The following is a 13,596-nucleotide window of genomic DNA, read 5'->3' as shown; positions in this document are numbered from 1 at the left end:
CCAGCGATTTATAGTGAAGAGCTAACAGTGAAGCTGTAATTCATAGTTAATATTCTATGGTGACTGAAATTTGAATGGTGCTGTTGGGAAACTGGTGTTATTTGACTAAACCATAGTAATTGGAATATGCATAGAAATTCGTGCATCTATGAACTGTGTACAGCAAGAACTGCTTCTCTCTCTCTCTCTCTGTATGTTTGAAATAACTAACGCTAGCTTTTAGGAAGAAGTTTAACAATTATGATTAAAACATAGTTTAAATATCTTAGTTCATTTTGTGGGAGCAACGTTATATTTTATAGGTAAATTTGAATACTCAGCCAACAAAGACAACTGTATGATTTTATGTGGTGTTTGAAAAACAACACAAAACTGAAGCGGATGTTTTTTCCTTCTAGTTTTATGTATGGGGAATTGACTGACAAGAAGACCATTGAGAAAGTCAGGCAGACTTTTGACAACTACGAGTCAAACTGCTTTGAAGTTCTTCTGTACAAGAAAAACAGTAGGTATCTAAGTTATCAATAAGATGTGCCACCTCTTTATTAATGCTGTTTTGGTAAGTGGTAGTTAAGCCATAGTGTAGGGAGAATATAAAACTTCGCTTCTTCTCCTTGCAGGGATAGGGGCTGCTAAATGGCAAAACTATTAATAATGATTCTAGCTATGAAAAGCAACCTTTTGAGGAATGGAAGACAAACATGGTGCATTTTAATGTGAATTTTTTGGTGTGTGTCAGGTGGCAAAATGTTTTATAATTAATACTCATGGTAAAGATCCCATCGTTGTTGACAGCAACTAAACATGGCAGGGAAATTCATTCATTTCTTCTGTGGTTAAAGGAAAAGGTGATTGGTATCACTGAGTAGGGGTGATTACCTGTCTATACATACACTGATAATGTGTGAATATAGGGTATCACCCTGAGGTGCATCTTTACCAATATGGCCTTTTGCTGAACTCAGACCATTCTGTGTGAAACTAGTGGAAGTAGTCATTACTTTTAGAATAAGCCATTAACATCTGGTAAATTTACATTGATTGTTGTCAGCTGGTCTCTAGGATGAGCTTTATGAGTGGCTAATTATATTGTCCATTATATAATCACATAAGACTTCATGGTATGAACTCTCCACCAGAGTTTGGAGGAAGAAACCAACCAAACAAACGAAAAACAAACCAACTAATACACTCATCAGCCAAAACTCCTTTCTAATTCGTTTTCTTTGAATAGTTTACTTTTATTTCTTTTTGCTGCTTTCCCAAATTGACCTTTTTTTTTTTTAAAATGAACAGTCACATTGTAAGATGGATCCATTTATTGAAAGTGTTAATAGTAAACGTTAGCAGAGCCAATTATTATCTTTAGTGGAAGCTGATAGCCACAGAATTCTTCTCCAGTTTGGGACACATTCTAGCTTCAACAGGAAATACTTGTTCCAGATTCAGTGCCGATTGGATCTGGTAGAGTATAATTTATTCTCTCCATTTTACCTCAAATATTTGTTCTCTGTGGCATATATGGAATTGAACTGAGGTTTCTCTTTTTATTAATAAGACCATCATAGGGATAACAACAACCTTAGTTATTGCTTCACAGTAGCACACTTGGTAATGGGAATATTAGTCTTTAGTGGTTTTACTTAAGAAATGTCTTAACATTTTATCTTTCATTTTAGAGTCAAGGCTGAAGAGGTATTTCTCTTTGAAGTCACAGCCAAATGTCTGTTGGCTTGTCACCTAGAAAACAATCCTTTCTGAATGATCAGCTCTATCCTCTACAAGAAAAAAGCTGTCTGGGTTTTTTTCATCAGGTTCAAATACTTACTGATATTTGTAGTATACTCATAAGCCAAAACCCCCTTTCATTTTCATATAACATTGTTACCCCTTGAATGACAGCTATGTGTCCCAAGTTTAGCAAATAATTTAAGAATATTCCATATTACTAAGGTCATTTCAATCCGATGTTTAAGCAGAATAAACATATCTTTGCCTGATTTTCAAGCATCAAAGCCAAATCCATGGTTTCTGAATTTCGTAGTGGAAATTCTGTGTGTATATATCCTTTAAATCCTGTTAGCAATAACTTGAATTTTACCTTTCCAGAAGTCCAAAGCTGTTTAGATATTCTGCTTTATTTTAATGGCTTGAAATGACAGATCTTTGTTCAAGTGTGTCTGGTTCTTTTCAGATAAGTACATATGTGTAGATGTCTGCTTGGAGCTAATAGGAGATATTACCCATTGCACTATAGATAAAAATTCCTGTCTCATCTTTGTGTAGTGTCTGTATTGATTTCTTTCTTTAATATGAAGGATAGTTATTATCCATGTATTATAATGGAGGTCTGCTATACTTAAAAGCAGCTTTAAAAATGCCTGTAAAGAGTTAGCTGAAGGCTTTTGAACATCAGCTGAAAAGAGTGTATTCTTGTGGCTTTTTAAAAATGTTAATAGAAAAATTTGCACGTCTGTAGAAAACTATTTTGGAAATGCCTACATGGCAACTCCTCCCAATACTTTCATTAGATAATTAGGTTAATCACCATTTTGCGAATGGGGAGATTGAGGTATCCTATTTAACATGTGTCATGATTGACATTTCAGTTTGCAACTTCTATTCTTTAGGCCTATTGCTTTGATTAACAGGGGCCTGTTTCTACTGTTAGAAAAGAAACAGTGGCTCTGAGATGATGATTGAAAATGGCTGTTTCTGTCTACACAAAGGGCAGAACTGTGATACCTGGGGCCACTCCAAATAACCAATGCCAGGGTAGACCTAGACTTTCCAGCAGCTACAGGCCTCTTTGCCTACCTCTCCCCTCCTTTGCCCCAAATCTACAATATACATGTGTCATCAGCTACTCAGCAAGTGTGCAGACTACTTGGGGAGGTCTGACCCTGTGGTTCAACTTGAAAAAAATCCACCATGATATCTGAAAGCAATTTAAAAAACCAGCCCTGACTCTGCCAAAGTTTGAAATGCTGCTGTTTTCATATAATAGAAAGATATGAGCTGCAACATCATATCTTTGTGTTCAGGTTTCTAACAGACCTTGGAAAACAACTTATGTTTAACTCCCTTTTCTCTCTGTTTGTGACCCTGCTGCCACAAGCTCACTATGTTCTAACAACCATAGGCCATAATATCTGCTAGCGTCTGGGTCTGATGATTTGTAGAACTGTGCATACCACTCACAGTTTCTGGACATACGGTAAAATGAGAAGCAGAAAACAAAGAGTAAGCCTCTCTGCAAGATAGTGTAATTGTTTCTGCGTTCCCTGTCTCATCCTGTAATGATTTTGGAAAGGACCATGTCCTTCCATGGGCTTGCTGGGGTTGAAAGAACCCACTTGTCAGACTGAATATTCCCAGAAAAATCTCTCTTTAATCCTCTGACTTCTTGAAGATAGTTAAATGTCAAAATGAGAAAGTCCCTTTTGTAGTGACATTATAACATGATTTTTTTTTTGACTGCAGGTATAGAGGTGCTTGTTATTTGATTGTCATTGGAAGACATTAATAGGCTATCAACTCTCACCTAGAGGCTATTAATAGCTGCACATTTCACTCCCCAAACCCCAAACTTGACAAAAGCCTTTTTGTCTTTAAGGTAGACTGTTTGGAGAGGCTTTATTGCACTGTGGCTTAGAGTGAATATGATGGAAAATGTGTCTTTTTTATTTTGATGGAACATTGCTTCAGGGTTTTATTGTTTAGTGGGTTATTATTCCTTTGAAGGTATTTCTTGTCTTCAGCTATTTATTTGACATACTGCCAATTCTTGATTTGTCCAAAGCCCAAGCTTTGAGGGCTTTGAAACTGTCTGTCCTCTGGAGTCTGCAGGAGCCATCGTTGTTTGAAGGACCTGGTGACAGAATCCAGCCTTATGCTTTGAGTGAGGGAAGTAGGAAGCAGTGGTTCATGAAGACACCCGATACCCTCAAGGGGTGGGGACATTTTTTTTTCTTTAACATTGCCTTAAAAATTTCCGGTAGAATTCTGTGTACATCAGATGTCCTCTCTCTCTCTGATGTGGGGGTGTAGTCAAAGCCATAGAGCTGTCTTGTAAGTCTATATGAGCACTTCAGATGTTCCTCCCAGATAAATACTTACCAGAGCATCCGGTATTACTGTTGAAGTCAATTGGAAACACTTCTTAAAGTGACAAGGAGAAGCATGTAGCAGTGGTCACATTTGGTTAGACTATCAAAAAGAGGTTGGCGAGAACAGCAATGGTGTAGGGATCCAGACATAAAGGTGATTGATGATGGCATTACTTAAGTAGTGAGACTGCCTTTGTGCTCCTGCATTGTGAAATGACACCATGTGCTTTTCTTTCAAATTTTGATATTTTGGGTTGAAAAATTTGTTTATTAATTTTTGAGCAACTCATAGTTGATACAAAATTAAAGGTTTTTTGATTCTCTTTAACAGTTAAAATATTTGATTCTCTTTAGCAGCTGCCAACTGTTCTTCAGCAAAAGCTTTTATGTCTTTAAGGTAGACTATTTGGAGTTCTCTTCAGCAGTTGGCAGCTGAAGGAAGAAGGGAAGGCAGGAGATCAAGTCAACTCTGTGGCTGTGTCATACTCTATTATTTTTTCTTTTTCTTGCAGGAACCCCTGTTTGGTTTTATATGCAAATTGCACCAATAAGAAATGAGCATGAAAAGGTGGTCTTGTTCCTATGCACTTTTAAGGATATTACATTGTTCAAACAACCAATAGAGGATGATTCAACAAAAGGTAATTCAAAGGAAATACTATACTTAAGAATTATGCAGCCACTTAATTTTATTATAATCATCATCATCATCTTACCAAAATCTATTGATTGAACTGGAAAACAATATTTTACTATGTGGCCTTTCTTTGGCTTTACATTCATAGTAGTAATTGTCCAAATCAGTTTTATTCAATCATATTGTTTGAATAGAAATAGAAACTTAAAGTAATAGTTGCTTAATTTAAAATTGTAGTGAGGAATTGAGAAAAGACAGAAGGAAGAAATTAATAGAACGTTATTAATTTAAAATCAATATAATGGGAATTTCAACAACTTATAACATGGTGAGTTTTAGAAACAAAATGTATAACAACTTGTGGAATGGTTTGGGTGAAGTCTTACTAGAAAACAGTTGATTAGTAGATTGAATTTTGCTAAATTGATTAGAGTTTGATTAGTTGACTTTTTCAGGTAACTTTTCACTTTTTATTTATTTAGTTGTGGTGGATTCCTTTTGGTAGGTGTTGCTAGATTATGTAAAGGACAATTTTGTCATCAAGGGAGTGGCTGGAAAATGAAAACATTCTAACTGGAGTCTTATGACTATAATATTGAGAGAGACTGCTATAGAAAACAGTCAATGGCATGTGCTTTTACTCCCTTTTACTTTCATTTTATCATTTCCAGTTATGTTTACATTAGAGATTGGTGTCATACACATGAATAATTTCAAACATCCTTAGAAGTTTTTGTGAACCATTATTGCTTTTTTATTTATTTTTATTCTTAAGTGTGGTTTTCCAGGACCCATCAGCTCCCAGTCAAGTAGTTGTTTTCAATTTACTTGTGGAGAGTGAAGCTTACAGTGGCCCATGTGAGAATCGAACCAGCAACCTTGTTGTTAAGAGCACCGTGCTCTAACCAACTGAGCTAACTGGCTGCCCCATGAACCATTATTTTTAATAATCTCTTAGGGGACTAAAAATTAAATGTCTTCCCTTTTGCATTTGGCAAACATTGCCTTTTCCTACCTCTTTAAAAATAATCTAGCATAAGAGTCTTAATCTTTCCAATTATAATCATAATTATAGAAAAAAATTGCATTACATTTATTCCCTGAATATGAAATCACATATATATTACTATACTTGCTTGGTTTCTGGTTAGCATCGAATTGCAAGAGGAAAAATTTTTACAATGGGCAAACCATTTACAGTATGACAAAGAATAATTCATTTGTGAATGTTTCTGAAAGTGTGTTTATTAAATCATCTTCTGGATGATTGAATAAAGTATTCACTTTTGGACCCATCCTACCTGTTCCTCTACCTTTACTCATAGACCCAGTGTCTAGGAAGTTTAGGATAACTTTAAATATTATTTTTAATAGAATAGTCTTTCAATGGAATAGTCTTCTAATAATCTTGTAATTAGGGCTCAATTTTTTTTGTTTTAAAAACTTAAGGTGCTCCAGCCAATAGCAGCAGAATACATGTTCTTCTTAAGTTTTTATAGAACATTCACGAAGTAGATCACATTCTGGCCATAAAACACACCTTGACAAATTGGAAAGAATGGAAATCTTACAAAGCATGTTATTAGACAGTAGTGGAATTAAACTAGAAGTCAGTAAGAGAAAGATAGCTGGAAAATATTTGGAAATTAATACATTTCTAAATATAATAGCTCATGGGTCAAAGAAGCCGTAAGGCAAATTAGAAAAATATTTTGAACTAAATGAAAATAGAAATGCAACTTGTCAAATATGTGAGATGTAGCAAAAACAGTATTTAGAGGGAAATGTATAACATTAAATGCATACATTAGAAAAGAAGAAAGATACATAATTAATAACCTAATCTTCCACCTTAGGAAAGTAGCGAAAGGAGAGAAATTTAAGCCCAAGCAACCTGGAGACAAGAAATACATCTTAGAACAGAAATCAATGAAATAGAAAACAGAAAAGCATTAGAATCACTACAACCTAAAGCTGAGTGTTTGAAAAGATTACTAAAGTTAATAAACCTATTGCCAGGCTAACCAAGGAAAGTGGAAAAAACACAAATTACCAATATCAGAAATTAAAGAAGGGCCATCACAACCCATCCCCGTGGACATTAAAGCATTGTAAAGAAATGCTTTAAACAACTCTATAGCCACCAAATTGATAACTTAGTTAAAATGGGCCAATTCCCTGAAGATGCAAATTACCAGAACTCACACTAAAGGAAATAGATAACCTGGATTGTCATATAGCTGTTAAATAAATTGAATTAACATATTCTTCAAATGAATTTTTCTTGCCTTCACACATGATTGACAGCCAGACTAAGTAAAAAGCTTTTATGTCACAGTCTTTTCCCCTAAAAATATTTATATTTATGCTCATGTTTATATTTTTTACATATATAAACATTTATATATTTATTTGGTGAATATCCTTTTCTTTCATTTACTGTAAGTGAAATCACTGTAAGTGATTTCACGGCACAGTACTTTCTCACAGTTTTGACCTGCTGAATATTAATGGTGGTGTCAGTAATGATATAGCCTATTCATGGAAAATGGAAGTTCATGGCATTTTACAATGAGGTTGGGGAAAGGGTGCTTATGTTAAGGGTTGACTTTTATTTCTCAAATTATTGCCTCTCCATTTATCTCCCTCCACCTTCACCTCTGCGTCCTCACATCCGAGTCACAGAGTTCTTTGTCAGGCAAAATCTCTTAGATGCATAATCCATTATTACAAAAAAATGACATTTGAATAAACTTCAGACAACTCACACTGCTTGATTTTGAACTATTTGCTTGATAGATATGTAAATTAGAATTTATAGGGAAAATCAGAGCCCATTGCAGAAAGCATTAAACTGTCTTTTGTCCATGCCAGAATATGTAGAGGAAGAGCTTATTTTAAAACAGACTTATTTTGAGACTCCTCCATACCTTCAGGTACATCGCATGCAAATTACTGAATGAGTACTGCACTGTATAACTATGAATGGTGTGTCTGAGCTATGTTGTATTATTGATGCAAGCTGTAAATTTAACGTGAAAAATTCAATATAAATAAAATATTTATGCCATTAAGTAATCATCCTACTGTTGCTATGAAGTCAGCAGTATAGGACAGTATGTTTTGAAACCTTGGCAAAAACATGTATCTTTCAATTTTTTAAGTTCAGTAAAGGGGACCATGGAACTTTTGGGAAACAGCAAATGAAATTTTGTGGTAACACCATAATATCAAAATGATTTGCGTTTAGAGCATTGAACTTGGAGACAGTAGATTTACTTTTCAGTCTTGGGTTACTAAACCAGAGTTCTAAACCAGAGTTCCTTAACGTGAGCCTTTTTATGACTCTTCTTGGGATATTTTATTCCCCTTGTTTAAAAATGGATAACTTTTTTGTTCCAACCCAAAGTGCTGATGGAGCACACAGTAGGGTGGTGTAGGCACTATTCTAGGTCCTAAAGATACAAAGTTCCTTCCCTCACATTCTAATAGTGGGGAGAGGCAAACGAATAAGTATAAAGTGGAAGTTTTCTTCTGATTGCCCTTATTTTCTCAGTAATATGGGAAACACGGTTATCACCTGAGAGTAAGGATGGTGCAGGATGTGAGGAAGTGTTATGGTGTGAGGAGAGAGGGGTGGGAATGAAATGGCAATCTAAGTGAGTGGAGAAGTGAGTGGACAAGAGACATCTAGTAGGTTTGTTGAGCAGCAGTAAAGCCTGCTTGAGGCTGGTGGTCATAAGTTGCACTGTCTGGAGCATGACTATGTGATTTACTCCACCCATGTTTAGTCAGAGGTGTAGAGACGCAGAAGAAGGTGAAGAGGTGGATTGAACCAGAGTTGGGATTTGGGCAGGTGAGTAAGATGAAAAGAATCAGAGAGCTCCAGGATCAGAGAGAAGGATCCAAAGGTGAGGGAGTTGAGAATGCTTGCAAGAGAGTAGGTTGTGGGTGTTTGCAAAATTTTGAGGAAATACTTAGGAAATAAAAGTTCTGCCTAGGATATAGCAAATAGTGTTTTAGGATGCAGAACAGCCAAGTGAATCCACACACTGGCAAGCCAGAATGTAACTTTCAATCCCAGAGTAAGGACGTTTTACCTTCTTAATGTGAAAATGGGCCAGTGATTGAAACAAGGGTGCAAGTCCTTTGAAGATTTGCCAAAATTGATTGAAATTGACATCAGTATCCTACTTCTATTGGTATTTTTAGCAAGAAACTCGGACATGTTTAAAAGACTTGAGTAACGTGGCTAATTCTGAAGTTTATTTCTAAATCTTATCTAGGATAGCAACTATAATGTGATGGTAGCCAATCATTCCTCAAAATGATTCCGATTATCACCAAAACTTCATTCCAGATTGCCTTTTGCCTTTCAAATGAATGGCACCGAATGATGTAAATAATACTTGTGATTTATACCATGATGAATGGAAGCAGAAACCATCGAAGGGGAAGGAAACCAGTTTGGATGAAGTAGTTACTCTGTGTCAGGAACTTGATATCCTGTATTGTTCATTCCTGTCATTCTGAAATTTAGTATTATTATTTCCATGTTACTGTTGAAGATCCTGATATGCAAACTGTGACTGATTTCCAGTCCCATGTTACCTCTGTTGCAATGTACTGCCTCATCCTTTTAAGTGGAAACTCATCGTTGGGCCTTAATGGTGTTCTCCATTTTCCCTCCAGATTTTTCACCTTAATGGTGTTCTCCATTTTCCCTACATTTTTTTCCTGCTATCCTTTTTTTTTCCCCCTAGAAAAATGAAGTTCAGGTTGAGAATACTCTGGTTGTGATAGAATTGTGCTGTTTTGAACCAATGGAATTTACTGATAATAATCCTAGGGGGCAAATTGTTTTTGTTAAGTTTTGTTCCTGGTATTGAGGTCTTGGAACTGTTGCTCAGATAATCAGTCAATGGTACCTGCTACATCGTTTATAATAATACAAAGGGGAAAATATTACAGCCAAGAAGTACATTGTATTGATTATGTGTTCTAAAAGAGATGGTCCAAGTCTCTGTCCATTTATATTGTACAGTATCTTCAAACAGATTCCAAAATTGCCAAGACACTTATGAGGTGAAACATCTTGTGCCAAATAGTTATGGCATCTTTGTGCCAATAATTGAGACAAAAAAAATTCCTGTAGAATGAAAGGAATAGCAAAAATAACAACCTTCCCCTTGTGGGAAGCCAATGGTTTTCTTGAGAGAGGAAGCAACACATGAAATATGAGTAATTATACCATGTAGTCTGTTTGGCCAAGAGTATAATTGTTTACCTAAGCTTTTTTCTTATGGATTAGAATCTTGTGTTGCAGTCTAGTAGATTGATTTAATGGCCTCTATGACATCCTTTTATTTTTAAGATTAAGCAGTCCATGACAAAAAGGTTAATTGCAACCCAATAGAGCTAAACTAATGTTTTATTAAGAAGGAGTTGGCATCCTGAGCTCTTAGGAGAACAAATGTTCTCATAATACCATGAACAACTTATAGAGCAAGTATTAGGCTCTTCATATCCATCTGTTCACATTACCCTGTATCGACCACATCTAAGTAACATCAGCGAACTATGCTGAATAATCATTCACACCCGTTAGGTCTCTGTAAAGGTGAGATCAGTAAATGTATCTTGGGAGAAGTTAGAACTGCTGATGTGTATTTTTCTCTGACCTAGACAGTGTGGCTGCTCAACTTTTTCAAAGTTTGTACAGTGGGGCTTGGTGACAGAGCAAATGAACTAATTTAACTGATAACATAGGCAATTGTAGATGTGTCCACAAGTATAGCGAGATAGGCCTAAGGTAATTCACTGTGGCCTTATTAGTGATAGTGAAAAATCTAGAAGTCACTTAAATATCCATGAACAGAATATACACATGATCAGGAAAGAGCAAATGCCCAATTCTCTGAGATGATAAAGGTGCAAGCAAGACTCAGTGCCATGTGGGTGGATGTAGAGGTGGAGGGGGCAGAAGGGGAATTGAAGGCAATCATGTTTCTTATGGCTTCTGTTTCCTTTTTTTAAAATTAAATTAAATTTATTTTTAATTTTATTTCTCATAAATTTTATTGGGGGAATATTGGGGGACAGTGTGTTTCTCCAGGGCCCATCAGCTCCAAGTATAGTTTGTTGTCCTTCAATCTAGTTGTGGAGGGCGCAGCTCAGCTCCAAGTCCATTGCCGTTTTCAATCTTTAATTGCATGGAGCACAGCCCACCATCCCACGTGGGAATTGAACCGGCAAACTGGTTGATGAGAGCTCACACTCTAACTAATTGAGTCATCCGGCCACCTCTCCGGTGGCTCAGAGGCAGCTCATTGTCTTCAATCTAGTTGTGGAGGGCACTGCTCACTGGCCCATGCGGGAATTGAACCGGCAACCCTGTTCAGAGCTCGTGCTCTAACCAACTGAGCCATCTGGCTGCCCCTCCAGGAGCTCAGTGGCAGCTCGTTGTCTTCAATCTAGTTGTGGAGGGCACTGCTCACTGGCCCATGCGGGAATTGAACCGGCAACCCTGTTCAGAGCTTGTGCTCTAACCAACTGAGCCACCTGGCCGCCCATGGCTTCCTTTTCTTCAATAACATATTTGTCATCTGCTGAAAGTGAGCCAAGAGGGGGTGGCACAGGGGTCTTGAGAAAAATGCTAACTGTTTAGCTGAGAACTACAAAAAAAGCCCTATATCTGGGCCATGAGAGAACACATACCATTTGATGATTTGTATTCTTCCTTGTGAACTTATTCTTTTAGTATATCCTTACATTTTTTTGAAAATATGTTCTGGTTGAACCTTATTGCACACAGAGAATGGAAATAGGCTTGTCTTTTAACCCGATACTCAGATATACTAAGGGGTGCAGCATCACCTGTCTTAGAAATATGAAACTTCAATAAGACTGACTTGGAAGTTTCTAAAAACCTTCAATGCAATGATAATATCCAGTCGATTTAAGAAAGAGAAGTGATCAGCAGGAAATATTTTAATATATCTGTTGCCAACATAGTTACTGTCATCTGAAGACATCCTTACCACTTTTACCTAACAAAGCAGAATCAAACTTATAGAATGTAAGGGAGGAGCACAGAATTTTGTGGACAGCGAGCTACACTAACTACCCAGACTATGCTCATGTAATAGATATGAGCAAAACACAAAGGTCCCACATAAAAATTACTCATCTTGAAATATACGATGATGTCTATGTAGAAATAAATGCTTTAGATTAATGCTTTTCATTACTTCTGGATGTTATGCTGTTTCTGAGATCATTTGAGTATTAGTGAGAATGTTGGATTCCATATTCATTATGTGTGAAAAACTAAGACTTTCTTTTCTTATTTCTAAGGTTGGACAAAATTTGCCCGATTGACACGGGCCTTGACAAATAGCCGAAGTGTTTTGCAGCAGCTCACGCCAATGAATAAAACAGAGGTGGTCCACAAACATTCAAGATTAGCTGAAGTAAGTGCGAGACTAACTTCGCTTTCCAGGGTGGTGGTGGTGGTACATTCCCTGCCACGCCCCATGATTCAACATAGATATTTCTGGCCATTATTTTACAAATACTTATCTGATCATTAATTTTTTCCTTTGTAGAATTATAGAAATTTCAAATATTTCTTTTTATTCCCTCCTACTTTTGAAATTGGAAAGTAGTTCCTGGCATCCCAGGAAGTTTCTTTGAGCAAATGAGATAGGGAGTTGACTCATTCATCTATTTATGTAAGCAGCACACACATATTGAGAGTTTGCTCTGTGCCTGGTACGCTGCAAAGGATGTAAAGATGAATGAGCATTGGGCTCTCTCGTCAAAGAGTTAAAATCCAGCAGAGGCGTCAATTAGAGAACGTGAAGAAAATCATGACAGGGTGCAGTGGGAGCACATGCAGGAGCATTTACCCTGGCTTGGGGCAATGGGGAGGGCTCCCTGAGTGAGGTGATACCTGGCCCGAGTGAATCTTGAAGGAAAATTATAAGAGGCAGGTAAAGAGGGATGAAGGTGATTTATACCAGTTTGGCCAGCATGTGCAACGTCTCAGAGATGAGGTAATATGGTGATTTTGAGTGTAACTTCAGGGTAGGTGAAGGCAGGTGGCGAAGGAAAGCTAAAAGTGTCGAATAGCGAAACAGTGGTGGTTGGTGTCTCATGTGCCATAGAAATGATCACATTTGTTTTTTAGAAAAACCTATTAAAGGAGACTGGTCTTAATGGTGTCCTTTGTAATCCCTGTTTTTTATAGCATTAATTTGAACACATTATTCTAAGAAGTAGTCCATAGATTTTACCAGATTGTCAGAAGAGATCCATGGCACAGAAATGGTTAAGAACCCCTGCGTGCCTTAGTGGCTCGGTGTTGAATTGGTAGATATGGAAACCAGTAGAGAGGTTCTAATTGCAATTCAGCTAGGATGACATTGGCCTTAAGCAAGGAACTAGCAGCAGAAGTGGGCAGATTACAGATACAAGATTAGAATCAACTCATTTGTTGCTAGATTAGAAGTGAATGTGAACTAAGGGGATGAGTCAAGTACAACTCTGTGTCTTTGGCATGGACAGCTGCATAGATAGTGAATGCTATTGGTTAATAGCATGGCAAACTTAATAGGAGGAAGAGAAGGTTCAGAGGCAATGAAAATGAGTTCAGTTTTGGACATATTAAGTTTGAAGTGCCTGACAGGAAATCCGAGTAGAGATGCCTAAAAGACAGTGGTGTGTATGGGTCTAGCCTGGGAGGGATATCCGGGGATGAGATGCAGATCATGGTGTCATCTTCACAGATGTGGCTGTTAAAAGTCAGAGGACTAGATGAGGTTACAAGTCAGTGTATTGAAACCAGAG

The 13,596-nt window shown here is 37.0% G+C and overlaps 1 protein-coding gene across 1 annotated transcript in view; it reads left to right on the top strand.

The window, feature by feature from the left end:
• KCNH5 (potassium voltage-gated channel subfamily H member 5) overlaps positions 1-13,596 on the top strand; it is a 285,331-nt gene that overhangs the window by 31,462 nt on the left and 240,273 nt on the right. Inside the window, exons 3-5 of the mRNA XM_081050207.1 lie at positions 399-505; positions 4,622-4,750; positions 12,103-12,218. Coding sequence (XP_080906333.1) covers positions 399-505; positions 4,622-4,750; positions 12,103-12,218 — 352 coding nt within the window. The remainder of the gene's footprint in view (positions 1-398; positions 506-4,621; positions 4,751-12,102; positions 12,219-13,596) is intronic.

This window comes from Rhinolophus hipposideros (assembly GCF_964194185.1).
Source record: "Rhinolophus hipposideros genome assembly, chromosome: 5".
NCBI lineage: Eukaryota > Metazoa > Chordata > Mammalia > Chiroptera > Rhinolophidae > Rhinolophus > Rhinolophus hipposideros.
This window is presented reverse-complemented; position numbering and strand designations above follow the sequence as displayed.